General features: G+C 53.4%; 1 protein-coding gene across 2 annotated transcripts in view; it reads left to right on the top strand.

Annotated features, from left to right (window-relative positions):
* Nucleotides 1-21,314, top strand: part of ALDH1A3 (aldehyde dehydrogenase 1 family member A3) — a 32,422-nt gene extending 11,108 nt beyond the window's left edge. For both annotated transcript variants that reach the window (XM_087829245.1, XM_087829244.1), the window contains 10 exons: nt 870-999; nt 1,301-1,362; nt 2,450-2,578; nt 4,530-4,643; nt 7,251-7,353; nt 9,418-9,602; nt 14,812-14,976; nt 15,631-15,788; nt 16,741-16,815; nt 19,440-21,314. In XM_087829245.1, coding sequence (XP_087685371.1) covers nt 870-999; nt 1,301-1,362; nt 2,450-2,578; nt 4,530-4,643; nt 7,251-7,353; nt 9,418-9,602; nt 14,812-14,976; nt 15,631-15,788; nt 16,741-16,815; nt 19,440-19,512 — 1,194 coding nt within the window. In that variant the 3' untranslated portion in view covers nt 19,513-21,314. The remainder of the gene's footprint in view (nt 1-869; nt 1,000-1,300; nt 1,363-2,449; nt 2,579-4,529; nt 4,644-7,250; nt 7,354-9,417; nt 9,603-14,811; nt 14,977-15,630; nt 15,789-16,740; nt 16,816-19,439) is intronic.
* The last annotated feature ends 250 nt before the right edge of the window (nt 21,315-21,564 follow it).

Raw genomic sequence — 21,564 nt, 5'->3', positions numbered from 1 at the left:
GGGCTGGAAATAGAAAAGAATCCTCGCCATTGAGGAGCTGTGCGCGCGCCCTGGGGAACCGCCTCCCTCAGCACCCAGGGCGAGTCTGCGCCCTTCCCGGAGCATCCGGCTTTGCAGCCCGTCGGGGGGCCTTGTGTCTTTGTGCTGGTGGCGCGTCAGTCACTCTTTCTGTGACGCGCCGGTCAGCTGGGCCAAGGAGGAAGAGACCTTGACCTCCCTTTCTCTGGTGAGAGGAAGCCGGCCCTCTCTCCAGCCACCCTCACCTTCCGAGGGCCTCCCAGGAACCCCCAGGCCCACGTGGCCAGGTCTCCGGACAGAAGACCAAAATGCTAAAGTGAGGCTTCAGGTCGGCCTTACAGCCACTGTCCTTTGTGGGGACACATGCCCATGCTCTGGCCAACCCCACAGCTTTAGGTGTTTTGAAATAAAAGCATCCTGAGTGCCCTGGCCAGTGCGGCCCAGCTGGTTGAGCGCCCTTCCATGCGCCAGAGGGTCGCCGGTTCGATTCCCGGTCAGGGCACAGGCCTGTGCTATGAGCTCCGTCCCCAGCAGGGGGCGTGCAGGAGGCAGCCCGTCAACATTTCTCTCTCACATAAGTGTTTCTCTCTCTCTCCCTCTCCATTCCTCTCTCTAAAATCAATAACAATAAATTTAAAAAAAAAAAAAAAAGGAAAATGCCTCCTGACAGCCTGGGGCAGGTCTTATTTTAAACGTAGTGTCTCGCTTTCTAAGGGACACATACAACTGGGAGGGGTGGAGATCGATGCTCTCTTAGAGGTCCCTGTGCTCCCCCCCCCGCCAGCCCCCTGTTCTGAACAACCTGACAGGTAAAAAGAAAACTGTCTGAGACGGATGCCTTGTCATTGCAGACCCTGGAGACGATGGACACGGGGAAGCCGTTCCTCCACGCCTTCTTCATCGACCTGGAGGGCTGCATCAGAACCCTCAGATACTTCGCAGGCTGGGCCGACAAAATCCAGGGCAGGACCATCCCCACGGGTGAGCCCACGCGCGACACTCAGCCTCCGGTGGGGTCTTTGGGGGCCCCTGTCTTTCCCTTCCCCCAGGTGGCCTCTGCAGGTGACCTCTGGCCACTTCCCCAGTCCCCAAAAAGAAATGGCACTGTGCCGATCCTTCCTCTAAGGAATTTTCCTTTTGGAATGGAGTCTAAAACCACCTCTTTGTGTCACAGACAAGACCCCCCCCCCCCCGAGAACGGGCATCTTTGTGGGCTCCTGGGTTAATTTCTTATCTTGTGACTACTTAAAAATCTTCATCCAGAACGTAACCTCTCTTGCAGATGACAACGTTGTGTGTTTCACCAGGCACGAGCCCATAGGTGTGTGTGGGGCCATCATTCCCGTAAGTGCACAGCACCCCCTTCCCCTTGGGGCCCTTAGGGCCAATTTTTAATAGTCTCTCGCCGACATTAATTGAGCATTTACTCTGTGGCATGGAGCGTGGCCCGTGAGGGTCATCAGGATGGATTAGACCCCCTTCCTGCTCTCAGGGGACAACTCCAGGAGAGCAGCAGGAATTCCAAACGGAGGGGCCAGGAATGGCCAGCACCCCTAGGGCAGGGGTCTCATAGCTGGGCCTTGAAGGGTAAGAAAGGATATTCAACAGGGAAAAGGGTCTTCCAAGTGAAGGAATGGCCCGAGCAGAGGCCTGGAAGTGGCTGGGCGACTTCAGTAGAGGGACAGGGGGTGGGACCAGAGCTTAGATGGGGGGGAGAGTGAAGAAGATGATGACTCCTGTGCCAGGAGGAGTGGGCCCAGCTTGTAGCGGGCCTTGGCAGCTGAGGGTCCAGGACTTAGTTCCCTGGGCAGCCTGGCAGGTGCAGGAGGTTCCCGTCTGTGAGTGGCCGTGATCAGATGACCGTCTCATGCTGGTTTGCAGGGACCGGATGAGTTAAGTTTTGTCAAGTGCTTCGAACAGCGCCTGGCACACAGTGAACATTCCCCCGGGAGGCGTCAGCTTTTGTTAGGCTGCTGTCTCGGTGATTTCAGTGTCCTTGCCTCTGGAGTTGAAAGAGGGCAAGAAAGTGAATTTCGCCCAGCACCTGTTCCCTGGGGGATTCGTTTGTACTCTGTAAGGAGATAAAAAGCTTTTGTGGCACCTGAGTTGAGGACAGGCAGGTCTCATTCCTGCAGGACTTTTCAGAGCCTTTAACGTGCTGATGGCGCGGAGAACCTCCCAGAGGAGGAGATAGTGCATGTACAGTGCGGTCCTCTTAGCAAAAAAAATAGGTATTAGCATCTCCTACAATGCACTTAGCAAGCCCCAAGCTGGAATGCAATTCTGATCAGTGCAAACTCCTATGTTACCCCTTAAACCCCAAATCTAGACCATGCAAATCAAGCGTCCTCCGCGGAGGCCTTGTTGGCCATCCGGAACGGGGTGGCGGGGGGGATGCGGGTCCCCCACAGGCCCCTGTGCCCCGTTGCAGTGGAACTTCCCCCTGCTGATGCTGCTGTGGAAGCTGGCGCCCGCCCTGTGCTGCGGCAACACCATCGTCGTGAAGCCTGCGGAGCAGACGCCCCTCACCGCCCTCTATCTCGGCTCTCTGGTCAAAGAGGTGAGACGTCCGAAGGAAAACATGTTCTTGATAATATTCCCGCTCCCGGGAAGCAGGCCGCTGTCGCCTAGATAAAGCTGCCCGCCGAGGTGGCCCGGGAGTCACAGCACCGCCGGCTGGGCTGAGCGGGAAGGCGCTGTCGCCTGTCTCACCTGGCAGAGCCTGTCCTCTCTCCTGCCCGTGGTCCCTGAGCCAGAAGGAACCGCCCCTCCCCCTGATCGCACGAGGAGACTTAATTCTCATTATGGGCTCAGACCTACTTTAAGACCCAGTGTTTTCTGCAGAGAATCTGCAGGGGAGTCACTTGGGAAGGAACCGGATTTTCGGAGGTTCTTTGGGCCTTGCATTTGTGGGGTACAGAATGGTCAGCTTCCCTTGGAGGGGTCACCTTGGCAGCTCCAATAGGTGGCTGTTGCCCAGCCAGGCTCACCAGCACCCTGCCCTTGGGCGGGTGGTCATAGTGCCCTGGGCAGCCACCAGGGCAAGTGACCCCAAGGGACGCCCCCCTCTGGGCACACTGGGCAATGTGGTTCAGTCACTGTGTCCCCAGCTTCTATGTCGCAAAGACTTAAAGGTAGAAACACAAAGGAGAGAGAGATGGGAGAGAAAGCCCATTCGTGTCACTTCTGCCATAGGATCAGGACGCACGACCTTTATCGCTTAGATGGCAGGTTGGTTGGCACAGCCGGTAACTGGCCAATTTCCCCCTTTCCTGGGACTAGGGGTGTAGGACACGGTAAAGTCCTGTTAATGAGATTTTGAGGTCCTAAAACCCCACCCGTTAAAAGGCAAGGCCTAGAAAAACTAAAGCCTTGAGCACCATGTCGGAAAATCTTGCCTCTGACATAGTGGGTCATCGGTGAGCCCCTGGGCGGTTGGAAGAGCACCCCCGCTGTTCATTGGTGATGTTCTTGGTCATTCAAGGGGCCTCGAGTGTGCAAAGCGGGAGGTGTGGGCGTGGGAGAAATGACAGCCCCCCCTGCAGGAAGGGCCAGCCCCTGTGTGGCCCAGGTTCAGCAAGCGAGGACTTGGAAGGGGTGGCATTGTCTTGCCATTTGGAACATGAATGGGGCAGGTTTAAGAAATGAAAACCTGCCCTGGCTGGTGTGGCTCAGTGGGTTGAGTGCCTTCCCGCGATCCGGTCACCGGATCGATTCCCATTTGGGGCTCATGCCCGGGTAATGGGCTCAGGCCCCAGCCCTGGGAATGCAGCAGGCACCCGATCGCTGTTTCTCACTCGCATCCACGTTTCCCTCTCTCTCTCCCTCTCCCGTCCCCCCTCTCTCTAAAAAATCAATAAATACATATTTTTTTAAAAATGAAAATTCAAGCTGGGGAAGGGTATTTTGCAGGTAGCTCTGGCCCTTGGGGTTGTGACCAAGGTGCCCCTATGTCCCAACACACACACACAGTGAATAGTGCTGTGCTATGAAGGGTCACCCCTCTTTTTGCTCAGAGGCCTTTTTAGGGTAAAAAGTGCCACCCAGAAGGAGGGCAGTGCGCCTCACCCTGGCCCAGCCTGCACCCTGGCCGACTGGGTTTGAGTCCCAGGGTAGATAGGTGACCTGAGCCCAGACTTCCAAGTGGGGGCACCACTCTGCTTGGAGACATCACTTAGCCATGGCTGTCAGCCCAAGCATGGGACCATGGTGGACACTGGTCCCTTCTTTTATTTTTATTTTTATTTTTAATCATGCAAGGATATTTTTTCCATTGCTTTTTTTTTTTAGAGAGAGTGGCAGGAGGGAGGGAGGGGGAGAGAGAGAGAAAAAAAATCCCTGTGAGAGAGATACATCGATTGGTTGCCTCCCACATGAGCCCCGACTGGGGGCCAGGGATCCAACCTGCGACCCTTCAGTGCAAGTAGCTAGGGCTGACACTGTCACTCCTGAGCCACCCCGGCCAGGCCTGGCCCTCCTCTTACTTGAATGCCGCCTCGCTTTCCTCCTAGGCCGGGTTCCCTCCGGGCGTGGTGAACATCGTGCCGGGATTCGGGCCCACCGTGGGCGCAGCAATCTCTTCCCACCCTCAGATCGGCAAGATCGCCTTCACCGGGTCCACAGAGGTAACCCCCTCCCTGGCTGGCGGCGGGTCACTTGAGACCTGTGACCTTTTCTTTTCGAGAGGCTAACGTCGGCCTTGCGTTCCTTCGAAAGCTGGCAGCGTTTTAGTATGTAACGATCCGTTTTCAAAAGTCCCTGGGCCAGTTTCCAAACTAAATAAATACTGAATAGGACCCAGAAGCCTTTGATAGATAAGATAAAATAAAAATGTAAAACATCCACATGACGAACAATGTAGTAGTTCATGTTAAAAGGTAAATAACAAGCTGGGACAAAGACAGTCATAATTTGTACAGCTCTCTAAGGGTTAATGCCTGTAATATGTAAAGAGCTCCTAAAAATAAATAATAAAAAAGACAACTGAATGGTGGCCAAGTGGGCAGCTCAGAGGAGAGAAATACTGAATGTCCAATAAGTTTGGCCTAGTTTATGGGTAACCGGGGACATGCAATTCAAATGAAAATTGCTCTTTTCCTTTTTGGTCCATCGGATTGGGAAAAATTGAAGTCTGGTGTGAACGAGGCTAGGGGAAAGCAGGCACTCGCTGGCCCTAATTTGAAAGTGTAAACTTTTGATTTAGAAATTCCAGCTGCTCGGAGCACTGATCTCAGGAGCATTTGTTTTTTCTACTATATTCTCTGCAGTGTTTAGAGCCATCACAACAGGAAAGCCGTCCAGATCTAGTGTTGAAACATGAAAAACCAACACGATCCCATTAGTCAAAGTGTGTGTGGGGAGAAGTAGAAGTTGTCTGCCAAGGATGCCCCAGAAATTCTTACTGAGCCGGTCCTGGGACAAATAGAGATGAAAACATTGCCCCTTTTATTTACATGCATCTGTATGTGGAATTATTTTTAATGAGAAAGCACTTCCTCTGTATTTAAAAAAAGGAATCGGGTCCCTGTGTGGCATGAAAACAGGGGACAGCCAGCAGGGCTCAGCAGGCCAACCAGAAATGGAGGGACAGAGAAGTGCCGGGTGTGGCTCTGGGTGTGGCTCCTGCCCTCCAGCTGCCCCCAAGTCTTCCTAGTCTCTTCACCCAACAGCAAAACCAGCCCTGTCCCTGTCCCTGTCCCTGTCCCTGTCCCTGCCCCTGCCCGGCTTCTCTGCAGAGAGGCCCTGGCCTTTTCTAGGCAACCTTAGGCCTGCTCATGGGTGCAGCCAGGCGGTGCCCTCACTGGGCAGCCAATGTCATGGGCAAGAACCTGGCCTCCGTGGCTTTCTCGCCCTGGGTCCCCCTGCTGTGTCCAGCTGCAAGAGCACCCCCCAACCCCACCAAGGACTCATCAGCCCGTGGCAGGCTCGTGTGGCTTCTGCTGTCTACCTGGGGACAGCCATTGTCACTGTGGACCTATTTCAGACCTCGGACAGCTTTTTGCTGTTGTTTGTTCGTTTTTGTTTTCGTGAATCTTCACCCGAGGATATTTTTTTCCCTGTTGGCTTTTAGAGAGAGTGGAAAGAAGGGGGAGGGGGGATAAGAGAGAGAGAAACATCCATGTGAGGTCGATTGGTTGCCCCCCACACGCGTCCTGACCGGATGGAACCTGCATCCCAGGCGCGTGCCCTTGAGCAGGAATCGAACCAGCGGCCCTGCGGCGCCTGGGCTGACACTCTAACCTCTGAGCCACGCTGCCCAGGGCGGGAGCTGGCCAATTTTTTTTTAATTTTTTTTTTTAAATATATCTTTATTGATTTCAGAGAGAGGACAGGAGAGGGAGAGAGAGATAGAAACATCCCTGATGAGAGAGTCATTGATCGAGCCCGCAACCCGGGCATGTGCCCTGACCGGGAATCGAACCCCGATCGCCTGGATCCCAGGTCTACGCTCAACCGCTGAGCCACGCCTGGCTGGGCTGGCCAATTTTTAAAACACACTCGCACCTAGTTTGGGGGAACAGCCTCAGCCCTGGAGGAGCCCAGCCCTGCCTCTTGCTAGCTGCCTGGCCTAGGCCCCCCATGTGCGCACTGGTCTCTGAGAGTCTGCCAGCTCTGAGGTCATGGCACTTGGCTTTACTTGTCACCCAACATAAGTCATCAAGGTGTCCTGGGCCAAACCTACCCTCTAGGGGCACGTGAGACGATAGGGACCGTTAGGGAGGTTGAGCGTCGCGTTTGCCGAGTGGCCCCCTGTGCTCCGCAGCGCACGGATTCTCCCCGCCCCGGGGACCCCCAGTCCCAGCGCGTTTCCACAGAACTGACTAGTTATCCTGAAGGGCAGCCTCCCCGACTCCCCAATTCTCAGAGGCTCCCTCAGCTTATACCAGAGGGCCCAACAGAAGGACCCCCCCTTACTAGCGAGGGATAGAGGAGCTGCCCCCGCGTCCCCTGGAGCCCTGTCTCCGACCGCCTGGGCCAGTCTGCTCCCAGGAGGGGTGGCCACCGGGACAGGGTGGTGGCCGGCTCCTGGCCTAGCCAGCTGTGTGGCCGTGGGCGACTTGCTGGGGCTCCCACTGCACCCCGTAAGTAAGTGGGGCAGCTCAGGCCAAGGGTTCCAGCGATGCCAAGGTGTCAAGGTGCTGGGCGAGGCCAAGGGAGGGTGACAGACATTGGGCCACATCTGGCCAAGTCCAAGGTTGACTCCGGCCTGTTGTGGTTTTTTTACCCTGCAGGTTGGAAAGCTGGTTAAAGAAGCCGCTTCTCGGAGCAACCTGAAGAGGGTGACGCTGGAGCTCGGGGGGAAGAACCCCTGTATTGTGTGCGCCGACGCTGACCGTGAGTCTCCCCCCGCTGGGCTTTAGGGGGTTCAGAAGTCTCCCCGGGCTTCCTTGAGCAAATTCAGATCCAAGTGAAACACACAGGTGCACACACGGGGGGGGTGCTTCTCCGCCGTGGGTCACCCTGCCATAAATAGAGGAGGGAAGGCCCACTGGAGGGGGCCGTGTCTATGTGGTCACCAGGGGGCTGCCTGATCCTGCCCTTCGGGGTTAAGTTCATGTTCCCATCGCTCTGGAGCAGCCGGAAGGACAAGGTCGGTTTGATCTCCAGAGGCCCCTGAGTGGGAAGTGGGGGGGCAAGAGAAGCAGACACAGGGCAGGTCACCCCACTCACAGGCATTAATCATTCCCTCCTCCAAGCCAGTATTTCTGTAGCACTTTCAGACTCTCCAAATACTTGAAATGTTTCTTCCTTCTTTGTCTCAGGCCTGACAAATCAGAGGAGGACAGTGGCAGCTGACCCTTAAAAATACCCCCTGGTCTGGGTACGGTCCGCCTCCACCGCCACTCCCCGGCAGCTTAGCGTCATGTTTATATCTTGCAAAGAATAGCCTCCCCCACCTGCCCGCTGGTGCCAGAAATTCCTTCCTTGAGGAACAAAGCCTTCCATTCCACACTCAGATAAGGCTGGAATTGCAACTATCCCGGAGAAAAATGGCCCCGGTGCCATTTCTCTCTAAAGTGTAAATGACTGATAGCATTTCCTCGCCTCAGAGCTGGCTTCCCGGGAGAGAAGACTGTGGAAATGGGCTGCTTATTTTCGGCCTGAGTGGGTTGCTCGCTTCTGGAAGCATCATCAGCGTTGCTAATGGTTTCTGGAGCCACATGGGTGTGGCCCTACTGTGACCCATGTTCAGAGCTCTATACCCCAGGCCTAAAGAGCCAGGACCCGTGCTTGGCTGAGTGCCTCCGTATCTGGGTACCCCATCTGCCCCTCAGCTCAGCTCCTTTTCCCCCCAGTGAAGAAAACTACAACTAAAACTAAAACCCAAGGCTCCTTCTGTTGGAGGGTTGGTCTGACAAGGGTCACAAACACCCTCCCTAGCCACCTCCTGTTCCTGTGGGCAGTGCCAGGCCACAAAATTAAGTCCTGACGTAACTGGCATCCCAGGCATGGTATCAACGATAACATGCCTCCGTCCCCTGCCCTGGCAGCCACCACCCGGCTCCCGGCGGGAAATGAATGAGTTCTTTCGGGGGGAGGGCATTTTGAAGTGGGCAAGAAAACTGGGGGGCGCAGGGAGGGGCAAGAGCCTTAGGGTGTGATCCTGCTACACGGCGGCTTAAACAGAAGCCGGTTAGCGGCGGCCCGATTCTCAAAGCCAAGGGCGGCATTCCTCAGGGGTACCCCAAGAGCAGCGCTGGATGTGGGTGGATCCCCTGCCCATGTCCAGAGCCTCCTTGCTTTTGATCTCCAATTTCTTAAGCAAACTGTGTATGTGATGGTGGGGGGGGGGGGGTGCTGAAAAATCAGGGGAGCACTAGACACCCCTCTGGACATAAACAACACCCCACTTTTCATTCATATCTATTAAGCAGGTCCCCAAAGATCTTCCTTACCAAGCACCCTCTAGCTCGGGGGCAGTACCCGGTTATAATTCAATGCCAGCTCTGCCATTCCGATCCCGACCTTGTCAGGCAGAATCCACGCTCTCTCTCTCTTTTTTTAACTCTTCCAAGTCATACAGGCTGTCATATTATTTCATAAGACCCTTCGGCCACACAAGGTGGAAAATCTGGGCTCCTTTAAAGATTCTTGTCGTCAATGTTTAGCAAAAAAGGGAGGGGTCCGTGAGCAAGCGAAATGGGGACTGGCACAGCTCTCTGTGCTTATGAGCATAGTAAACGCACTGAGAAGTCCTGTCAGGACCTCTTCACCCCCAAACTCGGCCGATGGATCCAAAAGTCCCTTTTCCCATCCTCTGCGTTTGGGAAACGCTGAGAACGAGGTTGGTTTCTCAAGTCCCCGGGCCTGTTTTCTTGCGTGGCAATTCGAGCTGCAGCTGGGGCCAGTCCTGCCCTAACGACTTAATCGCTTCCTCCGGCCCCCGCCTCCCTCCAGTGGACTTGGCAGTGGAGTGCGCCCATCAGGGAGTGTTTTTCAACCAAGGCCAGTGCTGCACGGCCGCCTCCAGGGTGTTCGTGGAAGAGCAAGTCTACGCCGAGTTTGTCAGGAGGAGCGTGGAGTACGCCAAGAAGCGGCCCGTCGGGGACCCCTTCGACGCCAGGACGGAGCAGGGGCCCCAGGTAACCTACCCACGTGTGGGCCCCCACAGTGCACTTCGGGAGCTGAGCCAGGCAGCCCCTCTAACACTGGCCTGGCCCCCCTGCGCTCAGGGTCTCACCCGAAGCCTGAGGGGGGCTGACTTGCCTTCCCACGTGAGGCTTTTGTTAACACGTTGACCAACAGTCCAGTTCCACCAGTGGGCTTTGCAACAGGCTGGACACACCAAGGCTTGCTGTTTGCAGCAAATAATGCCAAACTCGGGGCCTTGCCAGGAGGGAGGTGTTCTCAGTCCATGAGGCCATGGGCCTGCCCCTCTAGCCAGAGGCCTGCCCCTTCTCTGAGCCACCAGAGTGCCCAGGAGAGAGCCTCAGGCAGAGGCTCTTACCTGGCTGGCCTCCCTGCAGAAGAGGGTTTGTCACCCTGGCTGCAGAGTGCAGGCGGGGCAGTGCCCGGAGCTGGTGGTCTCAGCCCAGATGCCCAGATGTGCGTTATAGGACAAGGTGACTGAGCATCAGGAGCCACAAACTCCCAGTGCGAAGAGCCCAGGGGTGTGGGCCTGGCTTGAGAAGCCAAGGACAGGATGGAAATGATCATAACCATGAGGTTTTATAACCTCTTTAAAAGGGCACATCCTGTATCACTTTCTTACTAATTACACAGCCCAGCCCATGGATAAATATTTAAAAGAGGGCAGCCCGACCAGCCCATGCATTATTGAAATGGAGCTCTGCTGCGACCCACATCGCTTGGAGCCAAAGTCCTGCCCCGGCCGTGAAGTTTTAAATCACGTGTCGGGACTCACCCGCCGGCCACCCACCCACCGCATGGGCACCGTGTGTGTTTGCCCGGGAGGCTGCGGATCTGGGCACGAGTTTGGCTCTGGGGCCTTAGGAAAGTCACAAGCTCCCTCCAAACCTCAGTTTCCTCGACTGGAAAATGGGAGTAATCAATGACTGTGTGGAAAATGTCAAGGCGCTGAACAAGTTTTTATTTTTTAAATGTTTTTTGTTAATCCTATCTGAGGAGATTTTTTTCCATTGATTTTTAGAGAGAGTGGAAGGGGTGGGGGGAGAGAGAGAGAGAGATCGAGAGAAACATCGATGTGAGAGAGATCCATTGATTGGTTGCCTCTCCCATGTGCCCCAACCAGGGCCTGGGATCAAACCTGCAACCCAGGTACGTGCCCTTGACCCGAAATCGAATCCACAACCCTTTGGTGTGTGAGCCAGTGCTCTAACCACTGAGCCACACCAGCCAGGACTAATACAGGACTAAATGGCAGGCTCCCCGACCTAGGCAGGCCTGAATGGCCGCGCAGGACTTCAGGCCATTTCAATCAGGTCTTGCTGGACCTGTGGGGATGCTCTGGCTGGGGACAGAGGAGGCAGAGGGGCCTTCTGACCTCAGCGCCCACCCTCCCCGCGCCCCAGCCCACGCGCTCGTGGCTCTGATGCCACGGGACCCTGGTGGAGAGCAGCATCTCTGCTTGTGGCCAACACTCCCCATCCTGCCAGTGACACAGAGGTTGTCTAGGGGCCTTGGCTTGGTTTCGGATCGGAATCCAAACGGCCACAAGTCACTGAGTGATTTTCAAGCTGATCCAGGGGCCATGGGAAACTATGCGGGCTGATCCTGTGCTGAAGGAAACTCTCTTACCCCCTCATTATTTGTAAGCCTCTTTCCAAGGCCCCGAGCTTGACTTGTGAAGCCAGAGACCGAAAGCTCTTCCAAGGGAGCAGATCCGAGCAGAATGGGTGGCGGCTTCGTTAGCTTTGGAGGCCGCTGCCGAAAGGCCTGCTCGAAAGCTCGCTTAAGCCGGCCGACCTCGGCGTGTTATTTTAGGATGCTGCTGGATTTTTTGATTTTTTTTTTTTTTTTTTTTCTCTCCCAAAGTGCTTTTTCATCTACGGTAATAAGATTTTGCTCTGGAAGGACTTCCAGCTGTCTAAATAGTCCGGTGTGTTTCGTGCCTGTAAAACAGCTCGCTGACCTAGATCCCTGCTCACTGCAGGCAACCCACTCGCCCGAAGGCTCCAAGTCACTGAGCCACGAGGCGGAAACGTCGCACAGGCCACCTGATGGGGCCGATCGGGTCCCCCCCTCCGGGGCTGAGTGCAGTCTTTGACCGATCCTTCCTCCGGGGCGGATTTCTCTGTCCCAGGGCTGTGCCCGGCTGTCCCCTTGGCTTCTGCAGGCCCTCGGTCCTGCCCTGCGAGGCACTCGCTGACATCTCACGGAGGTTATTAGATTTAAACAAGGTGCTCACATGGGCCGGCCAGGGAGAGAGGAGTCGGGATGTGTAGGGTTTGCATGGGGACCCGGGACCTCCTGCAGGACAGCCGGCCGTGTGGCCTGCGGCCTGGCCTGACAGAGCCTACAGTTTGGTGAAGCTGTGGCCTCCCAGGAGGAGGTGAGCATCACACCTGCAACTTTTAAAATTTTCTTTTTAGAAGGGAAGCCAGTGTAGGTAGAGACTCCTTTTAATACGAGAGCAGGGCAGGAAAGCTGTCTCTCTTTTTTTTTTTTTTTAATCTTCAACCGATGATGTTTTTTATTGATTTTTAGAGAGGAAGGGGGAGAGTGAGAAAGAGCAATAGGAGGGAGAAACATCCATCAGTTGCCTCCCATAAGCACCCTGACCCGGGGATCGAACCCCCAACCTGGGAGTGTGCCCTGACTGGGAATCGAACCTATAACCTTTTAATATACTGGATGATGCTCCAACCAACTGAGCCACACCGGCCAGGGCACAACTGCAATTTTTAACCGAAGACTCTGCTGACCCAGAGAGAAGTTGAGAAAACCTTTCGTTGTTATTGTGGCAGTTGCTTGAATTACTTTTTTAAGTGGAAATCCATACACAAGGGGCCAAAACCCAAAACACATATAAAGGCTATTCCTAGGCCTGGTTCTTACCCGTCCCTCCATGGCACCCCATGTTCTTCGTTTCTTATATGCCTCTCTATAATTTCTTTTTTTGTTGTGAACTCTCACCCTAGGATATTTTTTCATTGATTTTTTTAAAGAGAGTGGAAGGGAGGGAGAAGGTGGTGAGAGAGAGAGAGAGAGAAACATTGATGTGAGAGAGACACAGCGATTGGTTGCCTCCCGCACCCACCCCAACCGGGGCTGGGAATCGAACCTTCAACCCTTAGGTTCGAGGGCTGATGCTCTAAGCACCAAGAACACTGGCCAGGGCGCTCAGTGATTCCTTTAGGTGTATACAAGCACCTACGAATATGTGATCCCATTCCCTCTGTCTCTACCCAAAAGATAACTGTGGTATCTCTCCAGCTTTGCACCTCAGATTTTTGTCCCCTAACAAGAAACCTGAAGAGCATTCCCTACCAGTCCACGGGCACCTGCCTTGTCCTTTGTCATATGTACGTAGAGCTCTGCTGTACGAATCCCCCAGGATTCAGGCGACAGGTTCCCATGAACCTGTGGGCGGGTGGGTGTGGTCAAGCCCAATGCCACCAAGTGGGGTTGCCGGGGGAGAGCCCATTTGTCATTTGTGCCGGCCTTGCCAACTCACCTTCCTAGAGATGAGTCAGCTCCTGCTCCTACCGGCCTCCTAGGAGCTTCTCCAGCCTCACTCAGAGAATTTGGATTTCCGCCCATCTGATAGCTAAAAGCGGGATCTCGTTGGGCGTTAAGATGCATGTATCTCTTCTAATGAGTAAGGTAGAACATCTTATCGTGTGTTCAGAAGCTGCTGGTGTTTCCTTTTCTGTCAGCTGTGTATGTGTAGTTTGCTACTGAATTCTTCACATACTCGAGAGATTGGCTCTGTTTCTATGATACGACTTGTCAGTTTTTTCCAGTTCGTTTTGCCCTTTGGCTTTGCTCATGATGTTGTTGTTGGGGCTCTTTTTTTTTTTTTTAACATACTCAAGTTTATCAGTATTTTTTTGTGGTTTTTTTTTTTTTTTTTGGCTTCTGGATTTCAAGCCATTGGCTCTCCAAGCTGACGGAGGCATTTCTCCCATGGGAGAGCATTTGAAACCTTTTACGCTTTCATTTCTCATGGTTAAGTTTTTGATCTGCTTGGAATTTAGCCTGGTATAAGGTGTGAGGTATGGATCCAACTTGGTCTTTCAGCACGTGATCCACCCTTTCGGGAGAGGACTGGTCATGTGGCACATGTGGTTTATGTCCATCCGTGTAGTGCGGCCAATCTGTTCCTCAGTGACAGTCGTTCAAATGCACCATTGGGTTTGCTTATTTTTTTTAAAGTTGTTTAAATGCAACCACATTTTCTATCTAAAAATCTCAGCTATAGCAAACCTATCAAAGCTCTATGTCTCCCAAGGAGGAGAGTAACTAGCAGCAGGGTCATGGTCAAGAACAGGCCTCCCATGGATTCGGGGAAAAGGGCCAGTAGGGGCCGGGAGAGCACCCCCACCTTGAGACGGTCTCCTAAAGGGGTGCTCTTTGCTAGCTGGTTGGGTACCTTGCCCACAAGCTGGGCATTAGGCTGGTGGCACAGGGCACACTCTGCCCTGGAGACCCCTGGATGAGGCGCCAGACAGCGGAGCCTTTCTGCTGAGCTGGTTCCCCGCCAACCAAGGGGCAGCCCCCTCGTTTCACCTTGAGCCTCAGAAATTCAAATTTAACTGGATGTCCCGTAGTTTTCTCTGCTACATCTGGCAATCCTAGCAGAATGTGGAAAGTGTGGAGAGCAAATAATAAGACCACTTCAGGTCTTTTTTTTTTTTTTTAATGTGTTTTTATTGATTTTTAGAGAGGGAGGAAAAGAGAGGGATAGAGAGAGAGAAACGTCAATGAGAGAGAAACACCATTGATCGGCTGCCTCCTGAACGCCTCCTACTGGGGATTGAGCCCAAAACCCGGGGGTACATGCCCTGACCGGGAATCAAACCGTGACCTCCTGGTTCCTAGGTTGACACTCAACCATTTAGCCACACTGGCCGGGTCTCGTTTGACTCACGAATTTGCTTAATAGCATGGAGGGGTCAGACGTGTGAACAACCCCCACACCTGGCGAGGATAAGCCGAGCCTGTGTCCCCAGCTCTCTCCTGCTCCAAAGAGCCTCAACTTGTACATCCAGGGACAGTTGCGTCCAAAGCACACTTGCTCCGTGAATTATGACTTGGCGAGAACATTTAGGGCTAAGACAGCTGACCCTGCTGAAGGCCACCGGCCAGGGAAAGAGGCCACCACTGCCCGGAAGGCAGCCGGGCTTTCCTTCCTGTCGTGTTTTGCAGATTGACCAAAACCAGTTCGACAAAATCCTCGCTCTGATCGAGAGCGGGAGGAAGGAAGGAGCCAAGCTGGAGTGTGGGGGCTCGGCCATGGAAGACAGGGGGCTCTTCATCAAGCCCACCGTCTTCTCGGAAGTCACCGACACCATGCGGATTGCCAAAGAGGAGGTACTGGGGCTGCGGGAAAGGCCACCGCCCGTGGGGCGCGGTGCCGAGCTGGCGGGGAGGGAGCGCTGGGCCTTTTACATGGGGCTCTACTCTGGGCCTAAGTGACCCAGATGTCTTGTGAAGCGAGCGGTTTTCTCTCTGGTGTGTCTTTTTCCCTCTCTTTTGGGGTCCTTAGGAAAGCCACCTTGCCCCCCCACCTCTGGATCCCTGTACAGAGCGTGCAGAGTCTGTCCCAAGTCCCCCTTTCCACTCACCACTCATCGTCTCTAGAGAACTACAGTCCCCTTCAGTCGTCTAACGCGTCTTGGGGTGGGAGGCCACTGCCAACCTGTGTTTCGCCACGAATCGTGGACTTAGGGCCCTGAGCTGCCTTCAGTGTCCCAGACTGAAGTTAAACGACAAGTGTTCATTCAGAGAAACCCCGATGACAATGAGAGATCTGAGACCCAATATACGCTTTGGGTTGTGATTTCTTATTTCTGTCTGATCTTAACCCTTCCCTTGAGATTGCAGCCGTCACGTAGCTAAGGAGGCCCCGGGGCGTGCTTGCCTGTCCAGTCGTGGTTTTTTTGCACACCCAGGGTGCAACCTGCTTGGGGTGCGTGCGTTTTACCAGAACACGCCTCTCACCACCATTCTTGCAACCGATTGTAGATTTTTGGGCCGGTGCAGCCGATCCTGAAGTTCAAAACTATCGAAGAAGTGATCGAGAGGGCCAACAGCCTGGAATATGGGCTCACAGCGGCCGTGTTCACGAAAAACCTGGACAAAGCCCTGAAGGTCGCCTCCGCCTTGGAGTCGGGCACTGTCTGGTGAGGAGCGGGCGGGTGTTGTCCAGTGTCCCCAGTGGCTGGCCTCCTAGTTTCATGACTCATCGGTTAACAGAGAGCTTCTAGTGACATATCATGGGCCCGGCTCTGCCTTTGCTTTGCTGGATCCTCGAGACCACCGTCTGAGATAGGCCCCGTTATTGGCTCCATTGTATACATGAGGAAATGTAGGCACAGAGAGGCGGAGGGACCTGCCCGGGGTCACACAGCCAGCGCACAGCGGAGCGGCGCTCAGGGCCTGCCGTGCGGCTCAGGTGCCTGTGACCTTGACCATCGTGTGTGCTGCCCCTTGGATGTCACCCCCTCTGGTTTTATTTCATACTCTCATTCTAAGAGCAGCTCATGCTACTGTGAAAAGTGGGCGTGAAAATCCCTACTTCCCCGATAATTCTACAGATCATGTTATACACATTTTGAAGAGAATTTTAGGTGGTAAAGATGGGCTGGGGCGCAGAGAGGCTGAGGCATAAGCCCCGAATCCCACGGGCAAGAAGCAGCAGGACTTTGAGATCAGATCTGTCCCATTTCAAAGCCCATTTTGACTCCTCTGCGCCATAATTCTCCGCGCCCTGTCATTCCCTTCCTACAAAGTGGAAAGCTTTAGACTAGGAATATTCAAATGTCATTTTCTGCTGGGAAGGATGAAAAGGCAGACGTGGAAAACACACCGTTTCCATTATTCATACTCAGAGCCGGGCCCTGGCCGGTGTGGCTCAGTGGCTGAGCCAAGAGGTCACCGGTTCGATTCCCGGGCAGGGCACATTCCCGAGTTGCAGGGGGCATGCAGGAGGCAGCTGATCCATGTTCCTATCTCTCTGACCCTCTCCCTCTCTCTCTAAAAAAAAAAAAAAATCAGTAAAAACCTATTTAAAAAAAGAAAGCCAGGTGGGTCCCCCCGCAGGTAACCGTGAGCATCTTCTCATTCCCTTTCTAGGATCAACTGCTACAATGCCATCTACGCACAGGCGCCGTTTGGTGGCTTTAAAATGTCGGGAAATGGCAGAGAACTGTAAGTGTTTCTGTCCCTATTCCTGCCAGCAGGGTGACAGGGGATGTGCTGGTTCCCGGGTGGTGGCCCAGCCACGGCACAGGCGCTGACGGGCCTCCCCCTCGGGGCTGGGCTGGATCCCTCCCCTGCTCTCTCCCCCTCCCGGTCTCCCCCTCCTGCTTTTCCCCCTCCAGCCTCGGCTTATGTGTCCCCGAAGCACCTGTCACACGTGGGGACGTTCAGTGGATACTCACTGGATGGGTACATAGGCCAAAAAAGTGGACTTTTTGCCGCATGGAGGATGTAATTACACACACACAGCCCCCCTGGCCCTCAGCAAGGGGGACGGGCTCTCACCCAGGTTGGGCCCTGGCCCTGTCTGTCACCAGCAGAGGCCTGGGGACAGACTGTGGATGACTCCGGCTCCTTCCCTGGGCCTCTTTCGGGGTCTGATGTGACATCTCCCACTGGGCCTCCGTGGTCCCGTCAGACCCACTGTGACTCCTTCCCGGTTCCTTCCTGTCCTGCCCGTTGGGCAAACGCCGTCATTTGTCTCTGACTGGCTGCCGTCACCCAGTCCTGTTCTGACAACCAGGGACCCAGAACCTGCACAACCCCAGAGGCACAGCCCAGCCCTCCCACAGCACGAATATCAGTCCCCAAAGCAGGTGTCTTCGGGTGTCGAAGCTGCTGGAAGGGGGCACGGGACCCATCTGACTCCCAGCGTGTACTGACCCACACCGGCTATGGCTTACTGTCACCTCTGTCCCCTTCCCACTCCCTCACCCCAGATCCTCAGCACCCCCTGCTGGGCACCAAGCAAGGCCTGGCGAGTGTTCACTGGACACTGTCCGTGTGTGTGTGTGTGTGTGTGTGTCCCTCCCCCCCGCCGATGAGCCACAATCGGGACTTTTCTGACTGTCTCTTTTTGTGGCCCTTGCCATGTATTTTTCCCAAGGCTTTTGATAAAGCCCTTGAATATAATTCACGAGGAGCCTGGACACGGACTCGAAAGCCGGTTCCGCCCGCAGTTGCCTCTAACGAGTGTCTTGGTGTTGCAACAGCGGCCCCTTCCCCCCCGGATCGCTGTCCGGGGGATTCCACGGTTTTCCCCTCCCTGCCGCCCACCCACGGGCCTTGGGGACCCGATCCCGGGCCGGCCTTGAGATGAAGCCTGCAGTTCCCCCTGCTCCAGTGCTAGGCTCAGCAATTTGTTTTGCTTTGCAATAAAAGTAGCACAGTAACAACCCCCCCTTCCCGCCCCCCGATGGGGGAGACCCGGGCAAGTCCAGGGTCTTTCCACCCTCTGCCACCCTCAGTCCCGCCCATCAGTTATTTATTCCTTTTGTTCATTGATTCGCTTGGCGAATGTTGATTGAGCACCTTTGCTGGGCCAGGTGCCTGCTAGGCCCTGAGGGGGCTGTCGCCAGGGCCTGTCCCTCCAGCGTTCTCGCCGGGGTCCCTTCCTCTGCTGTGTGCTTCATGCCCAGGAATTCACCTCTTGTTCCCCTCACCCGAGGATATTTCTTCCTTTGCTCTTCAGAGTGGAAGGGAGAGGGAGATAGAGAGAGACATGGATGCGACAGAGACACATCGATTGGTTGCCTCCCGCCTGCTCCCCAACCCCCTGCAGAATCGAACCCAGGACCCTTGAGTCCAAGGGCCGATGCTCTAACCACTGAGCACCCCAGCCAGGGCCTTTTCTTTCTTTCTTTCTTTCTTTCTTTCTTTCTTTCTTTCTTTCTTTCTTTCTTTCTTTCTTTCTTTCTTTCTTTCTTTCCTTCCTTCCTTCCTTCCTTCCTTCCTTCTTTCCTTCTTTCCTTCCTTCCTCCTCTTTCTTTCTTTCTTTCTTTCTTTCTTTCTTTCTTTCTTTCTTTCTTTCTTTCTTTCCTTCCTTCCTTCCTTCCTTCCTTCCTTCCTTCCTTCCTCCTCTTTCTTTCTTTCTTTCTTTCTTTCTTTCCTTCCTTCCTTCCTTCCTTCCTTCCTTCCTCCTCTTTCTTCTTCTTTCTTTCTTTCTTTCTTTCTTTCTTTCTTTCTTTCCTCCCTTCCTTCCTTCCTTCCTTCCTTCCTTCCTTCCTTCCTTCCTTCCTTCCTTCCTCCTCTTTCTTTCTTTCTTTCTTTCTTTCTTTCTTTCTTTCTTTCTTTCTTTCTTTCTTTCTTTCTTTCTTTCTTTCTTTCCTTCCTCCCTCCCTCCCTCCCTCCCTCCCTCCCTCCCTCCCTTCCTTCCTCCTCTTTCTTTCTTTCTTTCTTTCTTTCTTTCTTTCTTTCTTTCCTTCCTTCCTTCCTTCCTTCCTTCCTTCCTTCCTTCCTTCCTCCCTCCCTCCCTCCCTCCCTTCCTTTCTTTCTTTCTTTCTTCTTTTAATTTCCTTTATTCTCTAAAGGCAAACCCTAGTCCTTCTGAATATTTTCAAAGCATCACGCACAAAAATCTTCATATTGAAACTCAAATTACACACCCAGTTGCTTAAACTTACTGATGGCGGCACAGCCCTACCTATTATTTTATGACATCGTCGCATTTTGACCTTTCGCGTAAGTTCCAAACTGCCCGGCAGGTCCTGGGGCACCCAGCTTTAGAGCTCGGTCCCCGTGGGACCGCCAAGTGACACCCCCGCTTCACATGCCCCTCTCTCCTGTGACCGCAGAGGCGAATATGCGCTGTCCGAGTACACCGAGGTCAAAACCGTCACCATCAAACTGGACGACAAGAACCCCTGAGGGCCAGGCGGGCTCTTCCCTGACATCTGAAGGTGGCCCGTGAAACCTGCCTGAGAAAAACGACATTGCTGACCTTCCTGGCCCCACTTTTCTTCTGGAGACCTTCCATCTACTGGATGGCAACACATTTTAATTTCCTGTCGCAGCCCTGTTTCATTGCCCAGTTCGTTGGGGGGGGGGGGGGAGATTGCAGTTCTGCCCGGGGGTGGCCCTGCTGGGCATGTCCAGCTTCCCTTTTCCATCAGGTCCCCTGGGACAGTGAAGAGGCTCAGGGCGTTGGCGACAGGAAATGGTATTTGAAGTATCCAGCAGTCGCTTAAAAATGCTATTTAGAGAAACCTCCCTGTACGCTCTAGAAACAGGGCCCTGTGCCTGCGGGCCCCTCCGGGTTCCCTACCCACAGAGCAAGTCCCTCTACCGTCTAGTTGGAAAGGCACAGCACTCACTAAGTTAAAAAAAAACCACACAGTATTGCGAGGATGCAACGTGGGGAGCTCTGGGGAAGCAGGTTCCGTGGAAGGTCCCCGAAGGTCTTGGGCGTGAAGGGCGTGGGTCTCCAGGACAACGACATCTTGACATTGACCTTGGGATTCAGCTTCAAACCAGCACTGCCTTTGGAATATGCCCGAGCCACCGGCCCAAAGAGCTTATCAAAAAAACCGATGTCACACTGTACCTTACCCAAGGCACTTTCTTAGGCAGAGAGCGTGGCTGGTGTCGCTGTCACCGCTAAGGAGCCAGTTCCCTGACCCAGCAGCAGGGCAAATCCGAGTGTGATTAAGTCCCACGTCTCACAAACCAGAACCAACATTTGCTCTTACAAACCAGGTGTCTCTGCCACTCGGATTCATGGTCAGTGGGCCTGTGGCTTCCAGCCGGGTCGCCCCGTTTAAATGAGCAAAACATACCGAGCTGGAGCGGCTGCTGTCATAGGAGCCCTGGTTTATTCCGGCCCTACCTTGATATCCAAAAACATGATTAATCGACAAGGAACACCCAAACCCCACGGAGGAACTGGGGCTCCTCCTAAAGCGGCCTGATTTCCGTGCCTACAGCTTGTGAGTTTTTCATTTCCTCTTGGTGCAATTACAAGCTTGAACTTGGAGAACAGAAAGTATTCCCGTATCGCTTTAAAAAGGCCAAACCCAACCTGAATTGGGCTCTTTCATGAATCGAAAACAGATTCTTTGACTGTTACTAGCTAGTGCTTTCCTGATGGTGCTTATGTTTGAGAATTAAATTATGTTTGAGGATTAAGTTGGGGGCAATAAAAAAAACATAGGTCTATGTCAAATGCTGTGTACGTAGAAAGTCACATATGAAATGGGGTTACCATTCTTGCCAGAAAAATGCAGAACACCATTCACCGTCTCCCAGCATCAGCGAGCTCGTATCCCTTACACTGTCAGCGACTTGTTAAATCAGGATTTAACTCATACACTGAATTTTCAGGATTTTATCTTAAGTAATTATAGACACTAACCTTGCTAGTAATACATTAGAGGGTTCTTACTCTTTCATTGTACAATAATACCTTTAATATGAAATGGCACGTTATTTATAATTGATATAGTTAATGTATCTTTTTATAGTTGTAAGTAAACAGAGGTGGTATATGTAACCTTCTGTAATATACTGTATTTAGAAATGGAAATCTATATAGGATTCGATTTCACTCCTTCGAAGGTTTACTCCTGTGGTATATGGTTTAAAAAAAAAAAATCTATTGGCCTGGGAATTCTGATCCTAACTGCAGACTGTGTTAACAATGCAGCAGCAATAAAATAAAGTTGGGTATTTGAGATACGTTATATATTTTTTTCATTTAAGGACCAAAGGCACTTGAATCCTATGGCTGACCTTTCTTCTTCAACCTTCTCTACAAAATGACTTATGAGCAAAGCAGAATCGATAATTTAAGAACAAAAGTACAGTTGTTTCCATTGAATGTAGCCCGAGTGTGAAATCCACCTCCAGGCTTTGGCACTGACCAGGCCGCCTCAGAGGCTCCACACCTTAGAGAGCAAAATGTAAGCTGTCACCTAAGCGGCC

Source organism: Miniopterus natalensis, chromosome 22 (assembly GCF_054644295.1).
Source record: "Miniopterus natalensis isolate mMinNat1 chromosome 22, mMinNat1.hap1, whole genome shotgun sequence".
Classification (NCBI taxonomy): domain Eukaryota; kingdom Metazoa; phylum Chordata; class Mammalia; order Chiroptera; family Miniopteridae; genus Miniopterus; species Miniopterus natalensis.
This window is presented reverse-complemented; position numbering and strand designations above follow the sequence as displayed.